The 23,326-nt window shown below is 42.2% G+C and overlaps 1 protein-coding gene across 4 annotated transcripts in view; it reads left to right on the forward strand.

Moving 5' to 3' along the window:
- JHY (junctional cadherin complex regulator) overlaps positions 1-23,326 on the forward strand; it is an 80,467-nt gene that overhangs the window by 52,653 nt on the left and 4,488 nt on the right. For 3 of the 4 annotated variants that reach the window (XM_053928844.2, XM_045192917.3, XM_045192919.3), the window contains 3 exons: positions 4,319-4,363; positions 4,672-5,312; positions 12,001-12,292. In XM_053928844.2, the coding sequence (XP_053784819.1) occupies positions 4,319-4,363; positions 4,672-5,312; positions 12,001-12,292 (978 nt within the window). The remainder of the gene's footprint in view (positions 1-4,318; positions 4,364-4,671; positions 5,313-12,000; positions 12,293-23,326) is intronic. The other variant, XM_045192920.3, reaches the window with a different exon arrangement.

Genomic DNA, 23,326 nt, shown 5'->3' on the forward strand with positions numbered 1-23,326 from the left:
GCTATTGGGACTTATCTTCCTGGTACTAGAACCCTGGGCTGGGGGGCCTGGTATGGGGCTGACTCCTCACTCCAGACATATCCCTCCTGAATTTTTATCCACCACATGTGAATGTGGGACCAGCCTGATCTGCGTCTGTGCCCCTCCTACCAATCCAGATGAATGTGGCTTCTCTAATTGTGTAGTTGTCAGGCTTCCATTCAACTCAATTTCTGATGGTTCTGAGTGATGGTTGTTCTATATTTTAGTTGTAATTCTGATGTGGTTGTGTGAGGAGGTGAGGCATATTTGCCTATGCTGCCATCTTGACTGCCATTTTCTCTTTTATGTTTTCTGTCTCTTTTTTTTATGTTTCCTGTCTCTTTGTTGAAGTTCTCAGTAAGTTCCTCTACTCTTCCCCTAGTTTCATTGAGCATCCTTACAAGTGTTTTGAACTCTGCATGTGGTAAATTGTTTTTTTCTATTTTGTTTAGTTATTTTTCTGTAGTAGTTTTCTGTTATTTCATTTGGGACATGTTTTTTGTCTCCTAATTTTGGCTGCCTCCTGTGTTTGTTTCTAGAGCTGCTATATCTCCCAGTCCTGATAGAGTGGCCCAATGTAGTGTTCGTCCTGTAGGGCCTAGTGGCACAAGCTCCCAGTCCGCCAAGCTGGACACTCCAGGTGTGGGCCGTATGCACCTCCTGTTGTAGTTGAGCCTTGATTCCTGTTAGCGTATCAGTGAGAGGGATTTATCTCCAGGCCTATTGGGTTCAAAGACTTCCACAGCTACAGTGGAGGATCTGCTGTGCAGGACCAACCCAACACAGAAGGACTCATTTCAGTGGAGTGGGGTGCCACTAACTCTGCCCCTTGAGTGTGTCACTTGCGAAGGCTAGCTGCTGCTAGAGCTGAACCTAGGACCATTTAGCAAGATGAATGGGGCATGTTGAAGACAGATCCTGCTTGTTTGGGGCTTGTGAGCATTTGAAAGCTTTTAGGAAAGTCCACACATGAGCCAAGACAAGTCATTTGTATGGAAAAGCCACTGGAAACAGCCTGGGTGGCCCTACAAGTTGGGTGGAAGGGGTCTCAGGGAATCCCCAGGGCAGGGCAAACAGTGTGAGCCAGGTTGATGGAGACTCAGATATGGGACCCTCCTGCCTGCTGGCTGTGTGGGAGAAGGGCTTAGTAAAGAACAGTGGCCTCTGTCAGCACTTCTATCTGGGAGAAAGCTGTCCCCAGCTCTCACCCTGATGCCAAACAATTCAGTTCCTCCCTGTATGTCCCTGGTGCCTTTCAAGATGCTGCCCCAGCACTGGAGCTCAGAGCTAATGAGTCTAAGTTCCGTGTGCAGGCCCTTTAGGAGGAATTGCCTGGGACTCCAGAAGCCCTCTGTCTCACTGAGCCACAGTCGCCTCTGGTTTTTACAGCCAGAAGTTATGGGGACTTATCTTCCTGGCACTGGAAGCCCGGGCTGGGGCACCTGGTATGGGACTGGGACCACTCACTCCTCAGTGGGGACCTCTACATCTAGTATATCCCTCCTGATTTTTAATTGTCACATGTGGGTGTGGGACCCAGTCCATTTCATGTCTCTGCTTGTCCTACCAGTCTGTGGTTTTTTTCTTTATATCCTCTGTTATAGGACTTCTGTTCAGCTATATTTCAGGTGGTTCTGGATGATGGTTGTTCTGTAATTTAGTTGTAATTTTGATGTGGTCGTGGGAGGATGAGTGTACTGCGTTTAGCTACTCTACCATCTTGACTGAAAACCTTATTGTTAATAAACACAACAGAAACTTCTCTACTCAGAACTCATCTTGGAGCCCAGACACAGCACTCAAGACTCCAGGGTTGATCAGGGTAACTGCCAGAGAGGTAGTAGGCTGTATGTGTGCTCCCCTTACGAGCACAATGGGTTTTGTTTGAAAGCAGATGGACTTCTAAGTTGAGATCAGAGCATATATTCTCCCTGTGCTTACGACATGCAAACAGCAAATCCATGGAAGAGAGAGCCTCTGGGTACCCTTTCCCAGGGTTGGGGCAAACTCCCCCCGGATGGCACAGTGTGAACAAACATTAGTAACTAGGTACGGCTCTTATTAAGAAATTGTTATCGTAGCATTAGGCATCAGGATTCCCCAATGCTAACGGTCCAGCCAGAGGACCTTGCTCTGTGTGTGGCAGGAAAACCCACTGCCATTAAGCAGTTATTCTGAGTGCATGGAGTATGGGCTGATTGTGCGTGCTGGTAACAAAAGAGCCCCAGTGAGAGCTCGATGAAACAGAGGATTTCAGTGCTGATGGAGATTAAATGGCCTGAGAACCGCTTTGTGTGTGAATGTAGGGAAGCTCAGGTCTTGCCACCTAAGGAGTGACACCTGATGCCTCCACTGTAGGGTAATAAACCTTGGTGAATGCAGATCTCAAGTAGGCTTCTGGGGAGGCCAGAGAAACCACAGCGAGGCCATAAATGTCTTCCCCTCTGGGGACTGAAACACCACCTATAGGCTCTTACATTTGCATGAATAGCAAATTTAACACTTGAGACCACTGAATTTTCATAAAATGATGAGTCTGTGGCCTTGTTGACCAAGCACCCTGTGAAGAATACGATTGTAACCTGAACTGTCAGCAGCAGAGGTAGAATGTGACCAAAGCCAAGTGGTGACCTGAGGCTTCAGGTCTGGTGCCCTTGGAAAAAAATTCCTACCAGGTTTTTTTCCTTCTCTTTTGGTGGGAATAAGGAGAGAACTGAAACAAGTATAGTTGTGTGGCAGCAGAAAAAGTTTCTGGTCACCTGTTTTCTAGCAATTAAAAGACTGCACAAATATTGAAAAGAATGACCTTATCGGCATCAATCAATATTTATAGATCATAGCAAAGGGGGCCTTTTCTGCCCTTCACGGGCAGTCATGACAGTCATGGAGGGAGCCACCGTGTTTCAAGAGCAGCCCTGCAAACCGTACAGTACGGTTCCCTTCAGCGTCCATGACAAGGATGGATGCTCTTGGGCTGTTTGCAGAGCCTTCTTGCCCACATTTCCCCCCTGTAGCTCCATATACTGCATGGACGGAAGAACCTGTCTTTTTTTTTTTTTTAAGTTTTAGTTGATTTGAGAGAGAAGAGAGAGAGAGAGAGAGAGAGAGAGAGAGAGAGAGAAATTTGTTGTTTCACTTATGGATTCATTCATCAGTTGATTCTTGTATGTGCCCTGACTGGGGATCAAACCCATAACCTTGGTGTATCGGGACAACACTCTGGCCAGGACCTATCATAATCGAAATACAGAAAGGGAAGTTTTCTTTTTTGCAGCACCACAGGTCAAAGTTAAAGTTTAGAGGAACTGATCAGAATTTGGCCAATTGTCCAGAAAGCACAAGTCCTAAGAAGAACATACTCTAAATTTCAAATTATAAACCATTCTTACTTAGAAATCTAATGTAAGAAGTAATATTGTTTATTACTGTTTTAAATAGTCTCAACCTTATCATTATAGTGAGGTTTCATTCAAAATAGAATACCACTTAATATCATGCAGGAATAGGACAAGTCTTAGCGATTGTATCAGAAAAGTGAAATAAGAGTTCACTTATTTCAATGGGAAATAACTCATCCCAGTACTTCGATCACTCTTTATAGTGAGCTAAAACAAACAGCGTAAACAAAAACATGACTTATTTACTTTAAGCTTTTTTTCTCAAATGATCCAGGTACCTTGCATATTTTGACTAACGTTCATGAGTACAGACCACAGAGATCTTATACATGTGTGTTCAGGGAGGAAGAAATGTGTTGCAGGTATATAAGATGCTGATGCATATGGGCATCCTACTGTTTTAAGTAAGCATTTTATCATTCTTTCCAAAGGCCTCTTAACTCAGCTAATTCTTCACAAAGTACTGAGTACTTTATTCTCAGAAAATATTTCTAAACGGCTTAGCACAATATAGTTACATAATGTATCTATTACATCAGGAGCATATTTTGTCGTTACAAGACTGTGAAAAGCATAATGACTGTGAAATTGAAATATTCCCCCCACGTTTTGATTGCCTACGTAAGGCCGTATGAAGGGACAGAAGCAAAGCCACCCCTGTGGTTTCACAGATGTTCTATCACGGCGCACACTCTCTGATAAACCTCTAAATAAAACCTGATTTGTTTCATCTGGTGAAGAGGTCATTTCTAGCTTCTGAACTATATGAGTAAAGAGAGCTGATAAAGGCACTGTGTCTCATACTAAACTTGTACCTGGTTAGCAAAGCAGGTCATTGGTGTTCTTTCTGCTTAATATTTTAAAATATTCATATTAATTAAAATACACTTGTATTACAGCTCTTCAGAGGAAAGGCTTCTCCTGCTGCCCACCCGCCCAACATGGTAACACTTAATTTTATGACATTTTAGGTCAAAGGCTTGTCCTTGATATAAAGCCCATTCTAAACTCCTATTTCTTTCTAGAAAATTCATAATCTAAAATTTCCAGGAGTAGTCACTCTGCTATCTTATCCTGTCGTTGACTGAATTAGGAAAAAAATCCTCTTGAGTCCTTATCTCCTTTCAATTCCCTGCTCAATTTCCTAGAAGTCTCAACTCCTAGTTTAAAAAACACTAATTTACATTTTGGGAAGAGTGCCAAACTTTTAGCTTTTACATTAACCAAAAATATCTTTTTGGAATTACCTCAGGAGCACTGGTCCCAATATGAAAGTGCAAACCCCAGTACCGCACCGCGAGGTCAGTCTTCCGAGGCAACCGACGGAGAGCAACCTCCCAGAAGACCAGCCGCACACCAGAGTCGCAGACAGCGGCAACACAGCCGTGGCCTGAAATCTCTGGTGACCGGAGAGCTGGTTGTCCGTCAGGGACACCAGAAACACACTCCCAGACAGCAACAAAGTCAACATAAGCCCATCGATGCTTCCACAGAGCATGAAACAATTGTGATTATGAATGATTTACACCACTCAAGTGTACTTGGAAGCCAGGAGCCCAAAGTGGCCTCCAATAAGTCTGCTTCAGCAGAGCAGACTTCTGACAAGATATTATATAGGCACTCTACTGGATATCACTCGGTGACGGATTTTAGGAAAGAAAGAGGACGCAAAGACCAAGAAGAGAAAAGAGTTTCATACCAGCAGCTACACATCAACACTCTTTCCCACATGGACTTGAACTACCTTCATGGCCTTACTGAGAGACAAGTGCCCCTGAGTCACAAAGGCTCTCAGTCTCTTTCTAACATAAATGTTAACCAAGCAACTGGAAAGAAGAAGCAACACAAACAGACTTATACAGAGACAAAATATAAGAACTTGGAAATATTATGGTAAGAATTCTTTTTACTCAAGCAGTCGTCTAGGGGAGAAGTGAGAGACTGCTGGAGACAGAGGGCGGAGGGAAAGCGGGAAGTTGGTGGGGGTAGGGGGCGGGGAGTCTCAGGGTATCAGGTGAAGGGAAAAATTCAGCTAACAAAGGCCTTGGCTCTGATTTCTGCCTAAAATAGTCCACTTTTATGTATTTCTTTTCCCCTGTCTCCTCTACTTTTTCCCACTCTAGTTAAACCAGAGGTTGGGGGTTGGGGGAGAAGCACAGAAGGATGAGAGACCCAGTCAAAAAAAAGATCACTATACTTGGCGGGTTACAATAATGTTTGGAGGAAACAAATTATGTAATGGCCTGTCCTAAGAAAATAATCCAAAATACAGAAAAATACGTATGCACAAAAATAGCATTTACAGAAATGACCACAGTAATCCAACAGTAAGGAAATGCCTAGGTAAGTTGTGATATTTAACATTATGTGACCATTATTATGGTTATGAGGAAAGGCTTCTACAGAAAGAAGATAGTAAGGTACAAAATGACACCTAAGGAGTTTGTGCTCCACTGTGTTAAAATGTGTGCAGAACAAAAATGCACCAAACTGTCAATAGTGGTGATCTCTGGCAAGAAAGTTCAAGGGTATTTTTCAGCCTCTTTGTACTTTCTGAATTGTTTAAGTTCCCTACAGTGTAGCTTTGTTACTTTTACAATCAGAAAAAAAAGTTATTTGAAAAACCACTTCAGAGGACATTCCGTGATGTCAGTCAATCAAATGTGCTCATGACACAACTGATGTAGGTTGAATATAGTGCTAAAATGCCACAGAAGATACAAAGGCAGTGTGATGCATGGGCACCTTCAAGGATCTCACTGTCAAAGTAGGGAGACGGTCTTATACGTGAATTGGTCAGAAGACATTTAAGTGCTACAACTGGAGCACTTAATGGAGGTGTAGGATTCAGAGTTAGATTGCCGGGAGAGAGAGTGCCTTGTCTTTCCCCCTGAATTTAGAGGGAGTGCTTCTAACATTTTTACCATTAAAAATAATATCTAATCTTTGGTAGAGAGGGAGGGGGAGATAGGTAGGAAATTCCCTCCTATTCCTTTTGCAAAGAACTTTTATTATAAAGGGAAGATTTTATCAAATCTTTTTCTGCATCAGTTAAAAATATTGATGCAGAAAAATATTCCCTCCTTTCATACTTTAATGAGGTTAAATAATTAACATATTCTAATGTTGCACTGTCATTTTATTCCTAGGATTAACCTAATGAGTCATACTGTGTTCTTTGTAAATTACTTGATTTGATTTGTTTAGGATTTAACATTCCACTGCATGAACTGAGATTGGCTTTAAGGCTTTCTACCTACCACTGGCCCCATATATATGTGTCATCAAGATTACACCAACTTTACAAAATGAGTTGGGGAATATTCCCCCATCTCATATACTCTGGGATGCTTTGTTTTGTTGTTGCTTATGGGTGGATTCCAACTTTAAGCTACTTACTTTTATTCTGATACTCATATATTTGGATTTATTTCTACCATCTAAATCTGTCCTTCCTAGTCATCCTTTTTTATGCATTTTTTTTATATCTTCTATTGAACTGATAGAATATTCGTTGTTACTTTTTCCCTGTACTGATTTGGAAATATATGTTCTCTTTCTATTTTTTTTAACTTACATATTTAACTAGTCTAGTGTTAAATTAATATACTCCTTCTTCTCCAGAACAAACTCAAAATCACTATATTGTTATTACCCTATCACTCTCCTGCCCTTCACATTATCTTTGTTCAGTGTCTTAACCAGAACCTCGTAGCTCCTAAATTAATCATTACTTTTATTAGTGTTATGTAGAGTCAATGATGTTTCATTCCTTGTTTTATTTTTTATTGAACTTATTGGGGTGACATTGGTTAATAAGATTACATAGGTTTCAGATGTACAGTTCTATATACATCATCTGTATATTGTGTTTTGTGCTCACCACCCTAACTCATTTGTCCCCTCTTTACCCTCTTCTACCTCCCCCCACCCCCAGCCTTTCCCTCTGGTAATCACCATGCTGTTGTCTGTGTCTATGAGTTTGGGGTGTTTTGGGGGGGGCTTAATCCCTTCACCTTTTTCACCCAGACCCTCCATCCGCCTTTCCCTCTGATGGCTGTCAGTCTGTTCTTCGTATCTGTAAGTCTGTTTCTATTTTGTTTGTTAGTTTTTCTCATTAGATTTCACATATAAGTGAAATCATATGGTACTTGCCTTTCTCTGACTGGCTTATTTCACTTAGCATAATTTTCTCCAGGTCTGTCCATGCTGTTGCAAAACATAAGCATTCCTTCTTTTTTACAGCCAAGTAGTATTCTATTGTGTAAGTGTACCACAGCTTTTTTATCCACTCATCTACTGATGGACCCTTGGTTTGCTTCCAAATCTTGACCATTGTAAATAGCGCCACAGTGAACATAGGGGAGCATATAGTCTTTCAAATCAGTGTTTTTGAGTTTCTTCAGATATATTCCCAGAAGTGGAATTGCTGTGTCATAAGGCAACTCCATTTTTTTATTTTTTGAGGTAACTCCATACTGCTTTCCACAGTGGCTATACCAATCTTCATTCCCACCAACAATGCATGAGGGTGCCCCTTTCTCCATGTTCTTGCCAACATTTGTTTGTTGATTTACTGATGATAGTTATTCTGATAGGTATGAGGTGGTTCTCATTATGGTTTCAGTGTGAACTTCTCTGATGATTAGTGATATTGAGTATCTTTTCATATGTCTATTGGCCATCTGTATGTCCTCTTTGAAGAAGGGTCCATTCAAGACCTTTGCCCATTTTTAATTGGATTGTGTTTTTGATGATGAGTTGTGTAAGTTCTTTATAAATTTTAGATATTTTCCCCTTATTACATGTGTCATTGATGAACATGTTCTCCCATTCAGTGGGTTGTCTTTTCATTTTGTGGATGGTTTCCTTCACTATGCAAAAGCTTTTCAGTTTGATGTAGTCCCATTTGCTTATTTTTTCTTGTTTCCCTTGCTTGAGGAGATATATCAGAGAAAAAATATTGCTACAAGAAGTGCCTGAGATTTTACTACCTATGTTTCCTTCTACAACTTTAAAAAAATATTTTCTTTATTGTTAGAGAGGGAGGAAGGGAGGGAGAAAGAGAGGGAAACATCAATGTGTGGTTGCCTCTCATGCACCCCCTTCTGGGGACCTGGCCCACAACCCAGGCATGTGCCCTGATGGGAAATTGAACCGGCAACCCTTTGGTTCACAGGTTGGCACTCAATCCACTGAGCCAAACCAGCCAGGGCTCCTTCTACAACTTTTATAGTTTTGAGTCTAACATTTAAGTAAGCCTTTAATATATTTTTAGTTTATTCTTGTGTATGGTGTAAGAAGGTGTTCTAGTTTTATTCTTTTGCAAGTATCCGTCCAATGTTCCCAACACCATTGATTGAATAGACTATCTTTACCCCATTGTATGTTTTTGCGTCCTTTGTCAAATGTTAATTGACCATAAAGGTGTGGGTTTATTTCTGGGCTCTCTATTTGGTTTCATCGATCTATGTGTCTGTTTTTGTGCCAGTACCATGCTGTTTTGATTACTATGGCCTTGTAGTATATTTTAATATAAGGTAGCATGATTTCTCCAACTTTGTTTTTCTTTCTCAAGATTGCTGTGACTATTCAGGGTTTTTTGTGGTTCCATATACATTTTTGGAACATTTATTCTAGTTCTGTGAAATATGCCATTGATGTCTTGATAGGAATTGAGGAATTTATACAGTGCTTTGGGTAGTATGGACATATTAATGATGTTAATTCTTCCTATCCATAAACATGGTATGTGCTTCCACTTATTTGTATATTCTTCAGTGTCTTATCATTTTTCAAGCATAGGTCTTTTAAATCCTTGGTTAAATTTATTCCTAGACATTTTTAATGCAATTTTAAATGGGATTGTTTTCTTAGTTTCCTTTTCTGATAGTTCATTATTGGTGCATAAAAATGCAACTGGTTTCTGGATATTAATTTTGTATCCTGCTACTTTACTGAACTCATTTGTTCATTCTAGTAGTTTTTTTGGTAGAGTCTTCAGGGTTTTCTATTTACCGTATTATATCTTCTGCAAATAACGACAGTTATTTGGATGCCTTTTATTTCTTCCTGTTGTCTGATTGCTGTGGCAAGGACTTCCAGTACTATGTTGAATAATAGTGGTGGAAGTGGATATCCCTGTCTTGTTCCTGATTTTAAGTGAAACACTTATGATTTTTGCCCAGTGGGTATTATGTTGGCTGTGGGTTGCCATAAATGGACTTTATTACATTGAGGTATGCCTCCTATATTCCCACTTTGCTGAGAGTGGTCATCATAAACAGGTGCTGGATTTTATCAAATGTTTTCCTGCATCTATTGATATGAGCATGTGGTCTGTATCCTTTGTTTTATGTAGTGAATCACACTTACTGATTTGTGGTACTGGACCCAACTTGCATCCCTGGAATAAATCCCACTTGATTGCGATGTATGATCTTTTTAATGTATTGCTGGATCCAATTTGCTGATATTTTGTTGAGGACTTTAGCATCTATGTTCATCAGGGATATTGGCCTATATTTTTCTTTCTTTGTAGTGTCTGTATCTGGTTTTGGAATTAGGATAATGCTGGCTTTGTAAAATGAGCTTGAGGGTCTTCCTTCCTCTTGGATTGTTTGGAATAGTTTGAGAAGGATAGGTGTTAGTTCTTCGTTGAATGTTTGATAAAGTACACCTCTGTGAAGCCATATGGTCCATGACTTTTGTTTGTTTGGGAGTTTTTTGACTACTGCTTCAATTTCACTAGTTGTAATTTGCCTGTCCAGTTCTCTGATTCAGTTTTGGAAGGTTTTATGTTTTTAGTAACTTATCCAGTTTGTCCAGGTTGTCCAATTTGTTGGCTTATAGTGTATATTTTCTTACAATCCTTTTGTGTCAGTTGTTACATCTCTTTCACTTCTGATTTTATTTGAGTCCTATTTTTTTTCTTCATGAGTCTGGTTAAAGGTTTGTCAATCTTGTTCATCTTTTCAAAGAACGAGCTCTTGATTTCATTGGTCTTCTATGTATTTTTTTTAAGATTCTATTTTATTTATTTATACTCTAATATTTATTATTTCTTACCTTCTACTCACTTTGGGCTTTGTTTGTTGTTAATTTTCTAGTTCCTTTAAGTGTAAATTTAGGTTGTTTATTTGAGTTTTTTCTTGTTTCTTGAGATAGACCTCTAATGCTATGAATTTCCATGTTAGGACTGCTTTAACTGTGTCCCATAGATTTGAGTTGTTATGTTCTCATTATCATTTGTTTCAAGGAATCTTCTGGGTTTTTTCTTGCTTTCATTGTTAACCTAGTCATTGCTTAGTAACATGTTATTTAGCCCATGTCTCTGTGTGTTGTTCAGTTTTTTTCTTGTGATTGATTTCTAGTTTTACACCATTATGGTCAGAGAAGATACTTGATATGATTTCAGTCTTCTTAAATTTATTTAGACTTGTTTTGTGTCCTAACATGGTCTATCCTAGAAAATGTTCCATGTGCACTCAAAAAGAATGTATATTCTGCTGCTTTGGGGTGAAATACTCTGAAGATATCAATTAAATCCATGTCATCTAGTGTGTCATTGAAGGCCGCCATTTCCTTATTGATTTTCTGTCTGGAACATCGATCCATTGATGTCAATGGGGTGTTAAAATCCCTACTCTGACTGAAACAAGTACAGTTGGATGGCAGCAGAAATGAGTTTCTGGTCACCTGTTTTCTAGCAATTAAAAGACTGCACAAATATTAAAAAGAATGACCTTATCGGCATCAATCAATATTTATAGATCATAGCGAAGGGGGCCTTTTCTGCCCTTTACGGGCTGTCATGACAGTCATGGAAGGAGCCACCGTGTTTCAAGAGCAGCCCTGCAAACCATACAGTACGGTTCCCTTCGGTGTCCGTGACAAGGATGGATGCTCTTGGGCTGTTTGCAGAGCCTTCTTGCCCACATTTTCCCCCTGCGGTGCAATATACTGTGTAGGAGGAAGAACTTGTTTTTTTATCCATACTGTAGCTCTTCGAGGGTTACAGGCTTTCTGCAGGCATCTCGGTTCTGACTCTCTGCCCTACATGGGGCCATGGTCTCACATATCCAGTGCAGGGATAAATCTCAGAACTCAAGCTCTTAGGACCAAAACTTTCTCTGGGAAAGCCATTGCTTCAGCTTGTGCAAAATCTGCTTTGGTTTTAGGGTGGAGTTTGGTTTTGTTTTTTGGGTTTTTTTGTCTTTGAAGAGTTCCTGCTTCTTTTACAAATTCAACTATATATTGCAAAGGATGTTTGTTTAATTTAATTCAACATTTTTAGGTATTTTGGAGTGGTAAGTTCTTTAGTTTTTCAAAATTGGGCTTTTTTGTATTTGAAATGCATTAAATAAAAGTTTTAAATAAGAGCCAGAATATCATAAAGAAAAAAATAGAAGCATTTTAAGATAACAAATAATTGTTTTTATGAAAAGGGTAAGTTAATGGTCACTAATTTGATTTATGGAATAATAAACACATCAAAATAATGGCTTATAAAGACTTTTCTGGTATGTGCGTATCCAGGTTTTATTAACAGAATTGTGCTTTTATTTATTTTTTCGTTAAGGAAGTTCCATTCGTCATCAGACAGCCAACCTGCGAGCGTGTCTCCAGACTCCCGGCTTGCCCAGGTCATGGGGCAGCATGAGCACGCCTTGTTGCAGCTGACCGAGGTGCAGCCCCGCGAAGTGGCCTTGGCCAGTGTCACCTTCCCGCCCATATTGTCAAGAACAGAAAGTGAATCCCAACTCAACTCAGAGAAAATCCAAAGACACCAAATGAAAATTAGTCGTAGCAATTCTGAAGGCTATCTATTTCAACTGGAAAAAGGGAAAAAGCATAGAAAAAGGAGCGTTAAGGTAATAAAAGCCTTTTAACACATAATCTTTTAGTTTTGATAATACAGATGGACCTTGATTTTCATTCCCATCATTAGAGGCCTGGAATCAGGATGGTCACTACTGAGCTGCTGCCACATCAGGGTGGCCCATGTCCTGAGGAAGTCCTTTACTGAGCCCTTGTTACTGCCTGGAATTTCCCTCCTCATTTCCTGCAAGTGGTTGCTACCAGGGATGCTCAGGCCCACCTCCTGTGTGATTCATGTCAGGGAAGGGTCTACATTTGCAGAGAGGCAATAGTCCCCCTTTGAAACAAGCTTAAACATCACATGCTCAGAAAAGCTCCCCCCACCTGCCTCAGTCCTGGTCTAGGCTGAGTTTCCAGGTACCTTCTCAGCCAAGAATAAGAGGAAGTGGGGCTGGGGCAATGAAATCTCTGGCTGCCTTGCGTTTCCCTCCCGAGAATGCTTCCTGGCCCTAACGTCACCTCAGCTCCTGCAGGAAGTACGCAGGGCAGCCAAGGACTGGGCTCTCCTCTGAAATGCTTGCCAATCTTTACTGAGTTCTTTGTTCCCAGTAAGATTCCCTGTGACTTACACCTTTGTGCACTTAAATCTTTCCGATTGGGTCTATATTGTTAAATAAGGGACATTAAAGTGAGGGATGGCAAAGGAAAATGTTTCCGGGGAGAAACGAACGGGCGCTGAAGGAGCCTTTGTATTTCTCCACCATACAGGCAATAAAATCGCCTCCGGGAAGATCACTTGCTTCTAGTGTCAGGTAGTCGGCAAAAGGCTGGAAACAGCATTCAGTTTTACAGGGCAACAGGGGAAGACCTGGCTGGAAGCAGCAGGCCTGTAGTGAGTTGGGTCCCTGGGGAGAGACGCTGAAACGGAGATGTGATGTGTGTGCACAGGGTGATTGCCAGGTGCTTCCTGTGGGTGAGGATAGAGGCCTTCAGGGCTGGGGAGTGAGCCAGTGCAACACGTGCCTCAGCCAAGGCCATGTGGGTTCTGAAGTTGGGTGGGCCCTTGAAGACGAGGGACCCCGGCTTTCCTGACCCCACACAAGCCAGCCATTGGCTATGGAATGCCCCGGGGGAAAGGCTCTAACTTTGGGCATAGCAGCTCCATTTGGACAAGGGCCGTTCTTAGGGAGAAACTCAGCTGTGAGTGGTGGCAGACAACAGTCTCAGCAACCAGGAGGAGGAGGGCGGTGCTGGTCCAGAGGGGCACACGCAGTTTTAGGAAATCACCCCCAGTTCAGTTCTATCCGTACTTGTTGAACGGCAGCTAGAGGTTGTGCTGTAAAGAGAATGCGCCATGACTGTCCCCAGCAGAAGTTAACAGGTGACATGGAACTGGGGAGACAGGTGTAAATGGCCTCAGTATAATGGTGTAATTCAAAGAGGGAGTGGAGGGAGGCATGGGGAGCACAGGCGGGACACGTCCCTGACTGGGGTCAGCAGAGTTTCAGGTCATGACTGAGCTGCGCCTGAGAGGACGATGCACAGGTAACAAAAGAAGAAAGACTGAGAGCATGGCGGGCGGAGGGGCAGCAGGTGGAAGCTGAGGACAGCATGGCGCGGCCCAGGAGCAGGAGGCGTTCCAGCGCTGCTGTCCCTGGAACTGGGGCCCAGAGTGCTGAGGGATGTGCAGAAGTGGGCAGGGGCTTCGGTGGACTTCGTTTCTGGTTTGCACAAGGAGGGCTTTGTTCTGCGGGGGCGGGCACGGACACCGACAGCGTGCACTGTGATGAGGTTTGCGTGCAGGCAGACACACAGCGTTCCAGAAACTTAGGGGATCACAGAGTCGGTGGGCCCTCACGCGGGGCCCCCAGAGGAAGAGAAAAGGGCGGCTTTGGAGAGAAGGGGAAACTGGACTAGAGTAGACAGTGGGTCCTGTTGAAGAGAGAGGACAGGTGGGCGTGGCGGAGACGTGGCCACCTCGGAGGCCCCCTGCGCGGGTCATCAGCTCCCTCACACCCTCACCCAAGGGCTGCTTCACCCCGTCTCTGACTCCGCTCCCCTGCAGCCTGCGCTCTTCTGGGGCCCCGCGCTCCTGCCTGGCGCTGGAGCCAGGACCGGTGGCGTGGGGCCGCGGAGACGTCCCCGGTCTCACTGGGGTCACAAGTCATTTTCCCGCAGAAACGTTGTTGCAGGGCAGGCTCTGAGCCGCCCTTGGTACCATTTGCAAGTGCTTCACCGGTAAAGTGGGTTTGCAGACGGGGCGAGGGAGCCGGATGCCACGCACCTTGCTATCTCCGTGGGGACACACGGCCACAGCTTCGGGGCCCACACGCTCTCGCGGTGGGGATGGCCCCTGTGCTCAGAGCTGTCACACCTAAGAACCGTTCCAGTTAGGGTTCTTGCCAACTACAGATTATTGTTGAAAATGAAAGCTTTCATCGCAGGGTAAGGTAACCACCTTCCCCTGTAACGTCGCTAAGAAGCTAACATTGACGAAAAGAGATTGCTATGCTAGATTACTGCCGTGGGCCCCGTGTAATCAGAAGGGCCCTTGAAAGTGCAAGAGGCAGGCAGAGGAGTCCGCGCCAGAGTGCAGGCGGCCTGCGTGGGGGGGGGGGGGGAAGGCCCGGGGTGGGGCGGGGGAGGCTCCCAGGGGCCCGGCCTCCGGCCACGGCCACCCTGCGAGCGTCACAGTAAAGTCACTCACGTGGATGGCTGGGTTTGCCAGAGTGTGTGAGACGTGCCTACACTACGCTGTTGTCTATTAAGTGTGCAACAGCATTACGTCTGACAATACAACGTGCACACCTTAGTTTAAAATGCTTTATTGCTAACACATTCTAACCATCAAAAAAGTAAATAAGAAAGGAAAAAGAGAATGCAAGCTTTAGCACCAATACCGGCGAGCAGGGTCAGTGGGAGTGGTGGCTTAGCCACTCCCCAGGCCTCGTCTCCACCCCTTGGTCACCGCAGGGCTCTGAGACTTGGGCAGGTCATTAATCCACCTACCCCCTCTTTCCTCATAGGCACAATCAGAATTGTTCTTCCTCTTTGTAGGTTTGGTGTGATAATTATGTTGAATAATGTATTAAAGCCTTAGCTAGCAAAGAACAGACATCAGCTAAATGCTAGTTTCCCTTGCTCCTCTTAATAATTTGAATTCACATTTTACTGAGGAAAGGTAGAGGAAAGTACCCTAGAGACAGTGTGTATCACCAGAAATCTCAGAGCATGGGAGGACAGGCAGGAGGAAGAAAATAGCTTCCAGTTATTGCTTCCTAAACCCTCTTTCCAACATGGAAAATCCCCCTTCCTGCCCTCTTTCAGAAATGTTACCATCTCCATACATCTCCGCTTTCTCCATCCAACACCTTCAGCCCACTTTGGACAAGCACACAGAAGCAGTCTTTGTGCTTTAAGCTGTTCCAGAAGCTGAAATGATTTAGAACCAAGCTATTTGTATAGGACAGTGGGTAGCCGGGGCACCAGACAGAAGGAATCACTATCCAGGTCATGCCCATTTGCTAGTCAGCAAATCTTGTGGTTTCCAAGGGAATCAGCTTGAATCCCATTAAAAATTTGAGGATTTGTCAAGATAATAGGTCCAAGCACCCCCTCTTCTCCTTGTAGTTCTGTTGTGACTAATTTAAAAATACTAAGCACTGCCCATGCCATTAAACCCAGGCGTCAGGCAGTAAGAGATTAGCACAATGCAAGAGACGACAGTCCAAAAATACCTGTCTCAACCCACCGCAGAGTAACTGCTTACAGAGTTCTCTGACAGCTGTGCTGAGCTGAGCCGCAGTGATTAACTCTTGTGTTTGCTGTCACAGACAACCTGGGTGTTACTGCTTGACTGCTTCTCAGAAGAGGTTTACTTGGATTAAGTTCAGCAACCGCAGAGCAGATTTCCTTCGCTCGCTGCCCCTCAGTCTTTGGGCATTGTTTGTCCTCTTTTGGAGTAACTTTCTCACATTTGCTCCCCTGAGGAGTGTTTGGAAGAAAGCCCCAGAGTGTCCCCCACAGCAGGCACAGGGTGTCCAAGCTGAAACAGCCCTCACGGATAGCCGGTGTCATTTCCGGCTCCGCTCACTTTGCCCCAAGTTTACAATAAGAATGACTCTTCTGGCTTGAGAAGAAGTGTCGTTAGTTCCTTGCAAGAATCTTCCATCAGGAAACCCTTATGCCATCATCTGCTAAGGAGTTTGGTGGTGAACACCAGTTCAGAGGGGCAGGTCTGGCCTTAGCAGCCACCATCCAGAGCCAGGGAACGCCGGTGTGTTTTGGTGTGTGTGTGCGCGTGTCTCCCGTGCGGACGAGCGGTAGATCCTTGGGTCTTTGCTGAGAGCCCTGTGTTGGGAGACCTAACGGGACGTTCCTTGTTGATTTGTGGGGGCCGGGGGGGCATCATGCTATTGTGAGCTTTCAGTCTTGTAACAGCCAAGGAGAAGTGAGTCAAAGTAAATTCTAGGGATTATTTTACTATAAAAGCCTTTTGAAGACATGGAAAGTAGATTAGGGGTTGCCCAGGGCTGGATTTGTAGTGGAGAAGGAGAGTGATTGCTAGTGGGTGTGGGGTTTATTTTTAGGGTGATGAAAATGTTCTAAATTTGCATTGTGGTAGTGTTTGCCCAATTCCATGGATATACTAAATAACCACTGAATTGTACAACTTCAAATGGGTGGATTTTGTGGCATGTGAAATATCTCAGTGAAGCTGTTAACAAGACTTTTGATGGAAAGAGATCAAACTTACAGCGCTGTGAGCCAGTCAAGATTACTTGAACCAAAGTTAAGTAAATCCTGGATTTTTCACTGCCAGTCACCCAGAACAAACTCTGTTAGGAGCCATCGCTCTCCTCTGAGAAATGTCCCTTTGCTAGAAGCTGCTTATCCTGTAAAGCGGCGAATGTCATTTGGAGAAAGTCTTTTCGGGGCTACACTCTTTCTTCCCTGTCAATATGCAATGCCAGACCCTGGGCTCTGTTCTTCTATGACGGCCAGGACGGTTTATTCAAGGTGATAGTAAGAACTGGGCCTGGGGAGCGGCGAGCGATCATCCATGCCCACAGTGTATCTTTTGTGAGTCAGTGCAGTGGCTCGAGTTAAGCCGCTTCAGACTAAGGATGTGATTTCAGGACACTGATCATTTCTTTCTCATCCGTTTTGGACAAATTGGATCTATGACTTGGATACCAGTGGGGTTCTCTTCTCCTTTTTTGTTTACTTTGGCAAAGAGACAGCAACTTAGTCATCGCAGAACAATGGTACAGAAGGCATGTCAGAAAAAGAACAAATTTGCAATTGTAAAAATGTAAGATCTCAGTTCATTCACCTATTAAAAATTAGCAAAGGTTTTAAAATGTGATGCTACACAGTGTAATCCAGGTTTAGACAAAAAGAGCATTCCTGTGTTTTTGGCTTTTGCATACCATATGATTTTTAAAATTTGTTTTTATTTTTTAGTTTTTCAGCTGTACAGCATGGTGGTTACACACTCCCTGTGACTATTCTGTACCTACAGATTTGTACTTCTTAGTCCCTTCACCTCTTTCACCCATCCCCCAACCTCCTCCCCTCTGGAAATCACCAGTCGAGGCTCTGTCTATGAGTCTGTTTTAGTTTTTTGTCTCCTTATTTTTTTAAAAAGAGCATTCTTATACATTTTTAATGGAAGTGTTCATTAATAACCTTAAATATGTTCATGATTTTGTGTCCATGATCTCACTTCTCTTACTTTATCTCAAAGAAATCATCAGAGTGGCCCACAAACAATACTGATCCCTAGTACATGTTAAATGTTCAACATCTAGAGAAATAGCTAAATAATTCAACTATAACTAGACAACAAAATGTTATGCATAAAAATCACATTTTCGATTAGTGATGTTGAACATCTTTTCATGTCTATGTCTACTTTGGAGAAATGTCTTTTCATGTCCTGTGCCCATTTTTCAATTGGATTGTTTCTTTTTTTGTTATTGAGTTGGATGAGTTTCTTATATATTTTGGATATCAACCCCTTATTGGATATATCATTTGTGAATACGTTCTTCCATTCAGTAGGTTGCTTTTTTGTTTTATTGAAGGTTTCCTTCACTGTGCAGAAGCTTTTTAGTTTGATGCAATCCTATTTATTTTTGCTTTTGTTCCCCTTGCCCAAGGGGACATATCCAAAGAGATATTACTCAGACCGATGTCAAATACTTTATTTTCTATGTTTCCTTCTAGGAGTTTTATGGTTTCAGGCTTTACATTTAAGTCTTTAATCCATTTTGAGTTTATTTTTGCATATGTATAATAGAGTGGTCCACTTTCATTTTATAAGGAGGTTGTCAATACTCCAAAGAATATTTTTACTTCCTTTGTCATACATTAGTTGACAGTATAAGAAGTTAAGGTTTATTTCTGGCTCTCTATTCTGTTCCCTTGATCTGTTTCTGTGTCAGTACCATACTGTGACTATTATAGCTTTGTAGTATAGTTTGAGATTGGTGTGTGTGTACATCCCACTTTGGTGGGGTTTTTTTTTTCAAGATTGCTTTGGCTATTCGGGGTCTTTTGTGGTTCCTTATATCCATGTTATAGTCCTCCATTTATTTGTGTCCTCTTCAATTTTATTCCTCAGTGTCTTATAGTTTTCAGAGTATAGGTCTTTCACCTACTTGGTTATGTTTATTCCTAGGTATTTTATTCTTTTTCATGCAATTGTGAATGTTATTTTTTATTTCTCCTTCTGATTGTTCATTATTAGTGTATCAGAACACGACAGATTTGTATATATTAATTTTGTACTCGGCTACTTTACTGAATTTTTTATTTCTCTTAATTTTTTGGTGGGCTCTTTAGGGTGTTGTATATGTAGTATCATGTCATCTGCAAATAGCAATGTATGAAAAATGCTCAACATCACTTGTCATCAGGGAAATGCATATAAAAACCATAATGGGACACCACCTCACATCAGTCAGAATGGCTATTATCAAAACATCAACAAATAACATATGTTGACAAGGATGTGAAGAAAAGGGACCCCTTGTACACTGTTGGTAGAATACAAATTGGTGTAGCTCCTGAAAACAAGATTGACCCTAAAGTTCCAAGTCTAGGTATCACATCCATATTCCCATATTTGAGACTCCTCAAAAAACTACAAGTAGATATATCATATGACCCAGCAATTTTACTTCTGGATATTTATCTGAAGAAAACAGAAACACTGACTCAAAAAAGTATGTGCACCTTATGTTCACAGCAGCACTATTTACAACAGTCAAGATATGGAAGCAGCCTAGGTGTCCATTGATAAATGAATGGATGAAGAAGACGTGGCACACACATACACACACACACACATATATTATACAATGGAATACTACGCAGCAATAAAAAATGAAATCTTGCTACTTGCAACAACATGGATGGCTCTAAAGGTGTTATACTAAGTGAAACACGTCAGAGAAAGACAAATGCTCTATGATTTTACTTATATGTGGGATCTCAAAAAAAAACACCAAACTCATAGAAACAAAGACCAAAGGGATCACGACCAGGAGGAAGGAGGTAGGGGATAGGTGAAAATGGGAAGGGGAATATAGTCAAAAGACTGTGATGAATTCACATGGTGACAGATGATTACCAGAATTAGTGGGGTGATCACATTGTAAGGTATAAAGATGTTCAGTCACTGAGGCTAGTACAACCAATATAAGATTGTATACCAACCATACTTAAAATTTTTAAATTTTTTTGTAGACAAAATGTTTTTTTGTAGACTTTCAAAAAATATTTAGTGATAGGAAAATACACTGTAATGCTAAACTGCTTATTGAAAAAATAACAAAATAAATTGTAGCTTAGGAACAATTTTATAAAAGTATTAATAGGTCAAAAAGACAGAAGCAACTGTAGTGGTTTTGATGGCAGAATGACTCTTAAAGGAGATTTATGGTTTTGAAATGCCCTCAATGAACAATATGCCTTCTAGATACTGTACTGTTATTAATTGCTAATGATTTTATTTTTTAAAGATTTATATTTATTTTATTTTTATTTTTAAGTATATTTTTTTCATTATGCTGTTACAGTTGTCCCAATTTTTTCCCTTTGCCCCCCTCCACCTGGTACTTCCCTTCCCTCTAGCAACCTCCCCACCCCCCACCTTAGTTCATGTCCTTGGGTCATGTTTATCAGTTCTTTGGCGTCTTTTCCCTTTATTATTCTTAACATCCTTCTGTCTATTTTGTTCCTACCAATTATGCTTCTTGATCCCTGCACCATTGTCCCCTTTCTCCCCCTGCCCCTCCCCCCCCAGCTGATAACTATCCAAAAGACCCCCATACCTATGACTCTGTTCCTGGTCTGGTTGTTTGCTTAGTTTTTGTTTTTATTTTTTAGATTCAGTTGTGAGTTTGATAGTTGTGAGTTTGTTGTCATGTTAATGTTCATAGTTTTGATCTTCTTTTTCTTAGATAAGTCCCTTTAACATTTCATGTAATAATGGCTTGGTGATGATGAACTCCTTTAGCTTTACCTTGTCTTGGAAGCACTTTATCTGCCTTTCCATTCTAAATGATAGCTTTGCTGGATAGAGTAGTCTTGGTTGTAGGTCCTTGTTTTTCATCTTTGAATACTTCTTGCCAGCCCCTTCTTGCCTGCAAATTTGAGAAATCAGTCTTATGGGAACTTCTTTGTAGGTAACTCTTTGCTTTTCTCTTGCTGCTTTTAAGATTCTCTTTATCTTTAACCTTTGGCATTTTAATCATGATGTGTCATGGTGTGGTCCTCTTTGGGTCCACCTTGATTAGGACTTTCTGTGCTTCCTAAACTTGCATGTCTATTTCCTTTGCCAAATTAGGGAAGTTTTCTTTATTTTTTCAAATAGATTTCCAATTTCTTGCTCTTTCTCTTCTCTTTCTGGCACCCGTATGATGCAAATGTTGTACCCCTTAAAGTTGTCCCAGAGGCTGCTTATACTACCCTCAATTTTTTTGGATTCTTTTTTCTTCTTGTTGTTCTGATTGGTTGGCCTTTGTTTACTTATGTTCCAAATCATTGATTTGGTTCTTGGCTTCATCCACTCTACTGTTATTCCCCTGTAAATTGTTCTTTATTTCAATTACTGAATCCTTTGTTTCTGACTGGATCTTTTTTATGCTGCTGAAGTCCTCATTAAGTTCCTTGAGCATCCTTATACCCAGTGTTTTGGACTCTGCATCTGATAGATTACTTATCTCCATTTCATTTAGGTCTTTTTCTGGAACTTTTATCTGTTCTTTCATTTGAGCCATGTTTCTTTGTCTCCGTGTTTTGTCAGCCTCCCTGTGTTTATTTCTATGTATTAGATAGAGCTGTTTTGACTGCATGTTTGGGTAGTGTGCCCTAATGTAGCGGGTGTCCTGTAGGGTCCAGGGGCACAACCCCCCTCTATCACCCAAGCTGGGTATTCAAGTTATGCCCTTCACGTGGGCTGAGTATACCCTCCTCATATAGTTGAGCCTTGGTTGCTGTTGACAGGAAAATGGGAGGGATTTACCCAGGCTAGTTAGCTGCAAGGACTGGCTGTGACCACTTATCATCAACCTCTGCCTTCCGTGGAGGATCAGTTGTTCAGGGACAGAGTGGTGCTCCAGCATGGTCTATAGGGGTCCACTGGGTACACTGGCCCTGGGGTATCCTGGGTGGTGTAGGCCAAGGTCAGCCCTGACCAGTGTTTTGCCTAGGGTCACTTTTCCTGAGCTATGAAGCAATCTGAGAGGGCTGCTACTTGTGCCGGGCTTGGAGATTCCCAGGTGAAGCCAAGCTGTGAAACTAATCTGGCTGCTGCTAGTGCCTGGCCTGGAGCTCACTAAGGCCAGCTGTCACTTGTTTGATAGAATTTAGGAAGTTGTGATACAAGAGCCAAGACCAGCAATTCACATGGAAATTCACAATTCACTTGGATTTGTGAATCCAAGTGACTCTGCCATACCCAGCTTAGAGGCCCACCCAAGTTGGGTCAAACAGTGTTAGCCAGGTTGATGGAGTCTCAAATATGGCACCAGCCTGCTAGCTCTGTGGCTCTGCAGGGGGGAGGGGTCAGAACAGGGACAATGGCCTCTGCTTGCTCTGATGCCAGACACTTCAGCCTCTCCCAGTATGCCACTGGTGCCCTTCAAACTGCCATCCCAGCGCTGGAGCTCAGAGGGAGTGAATCTGAGTCCATGAGTCCATGTGTGGGTTCTTTAAGAGGAACTGTTTGGGGATCCTGCAGTTTCTTCCACCAACTCAATCTCTGCTGGTTTTTGCAACCAGAAGTTATGGGGACTTATCTTCCTGGCACTGTAACTGTGGGCTGGGGGGCCTGGTGTGGGTTCGGGACTCCTCACTCCTGAGATGTCCCTCCTGAATTTTTATCCACCACATGTGGGTGAGAATCTAGCCCATTCCACATCTGCTCCCCTCCTACCAGTCTCAATGGATGTGGTTTCTTTAATTCCATAGTTGTCAGACTTCCATTCAGCTTGATTTCTGATGGTTCTGAGTGATGTTGTTCTATATTTTAGTTGTAATTTTGATGTGGATGTGTGGAGAGGTGAACCATGTTTACCTATGCCACCATCTTGAACAGAAGCCACTAATAATTTTAGTCCAAAGGCTTCTTTAAAAAAGGATTTTCTCTCACCTTTTAGAATTAGATGCACTGAGAGTTTTGACTATAAATGTTTAACATTCTAATTGAGCGAACCCTATTTACAGAACTTATAATCCTTGCACTATAGAAGTGCTGCCAATGTGATACATGATTTGGGCCCTTTGAAGCATAGAGATAGACCACAGAAAATTTCTATGACTGTAGAAAGTTTGCCTTCAGCTATTAGTCACAGAATTACCATGTTCAGCTACATCAAAAATATGGGTTCTTTTTCTAACAAGTGATCTACAAGAAAGTTGTTGCTAGCATGATGGTTCTACATCTCAAAACATCAGAACCAGTATTTGTGTGATTCTTTTTTCCTCCCTGCCTACAAGAGTGCCTCTGATGCTCCAACTCTAGAATCACTCCCACATTCCAGTCAAAGTCAAGGGAAAGGGTGGGGACACTGCAC

Source organism: Desmodus rotundus, chromosome 7, assembly GCF_022682495.2.
Source record: "Desmodus rotundus isolate HL8 chromosome 7, HLdesRot8A.1, whole genome shotgun sequence".
Lineage (NCBI taxonomy): Eukaryota > Metazoa > Chordata > Mammalia > Chiroptera > Phyllostomidae > Desmodus > Desmodus rotundus.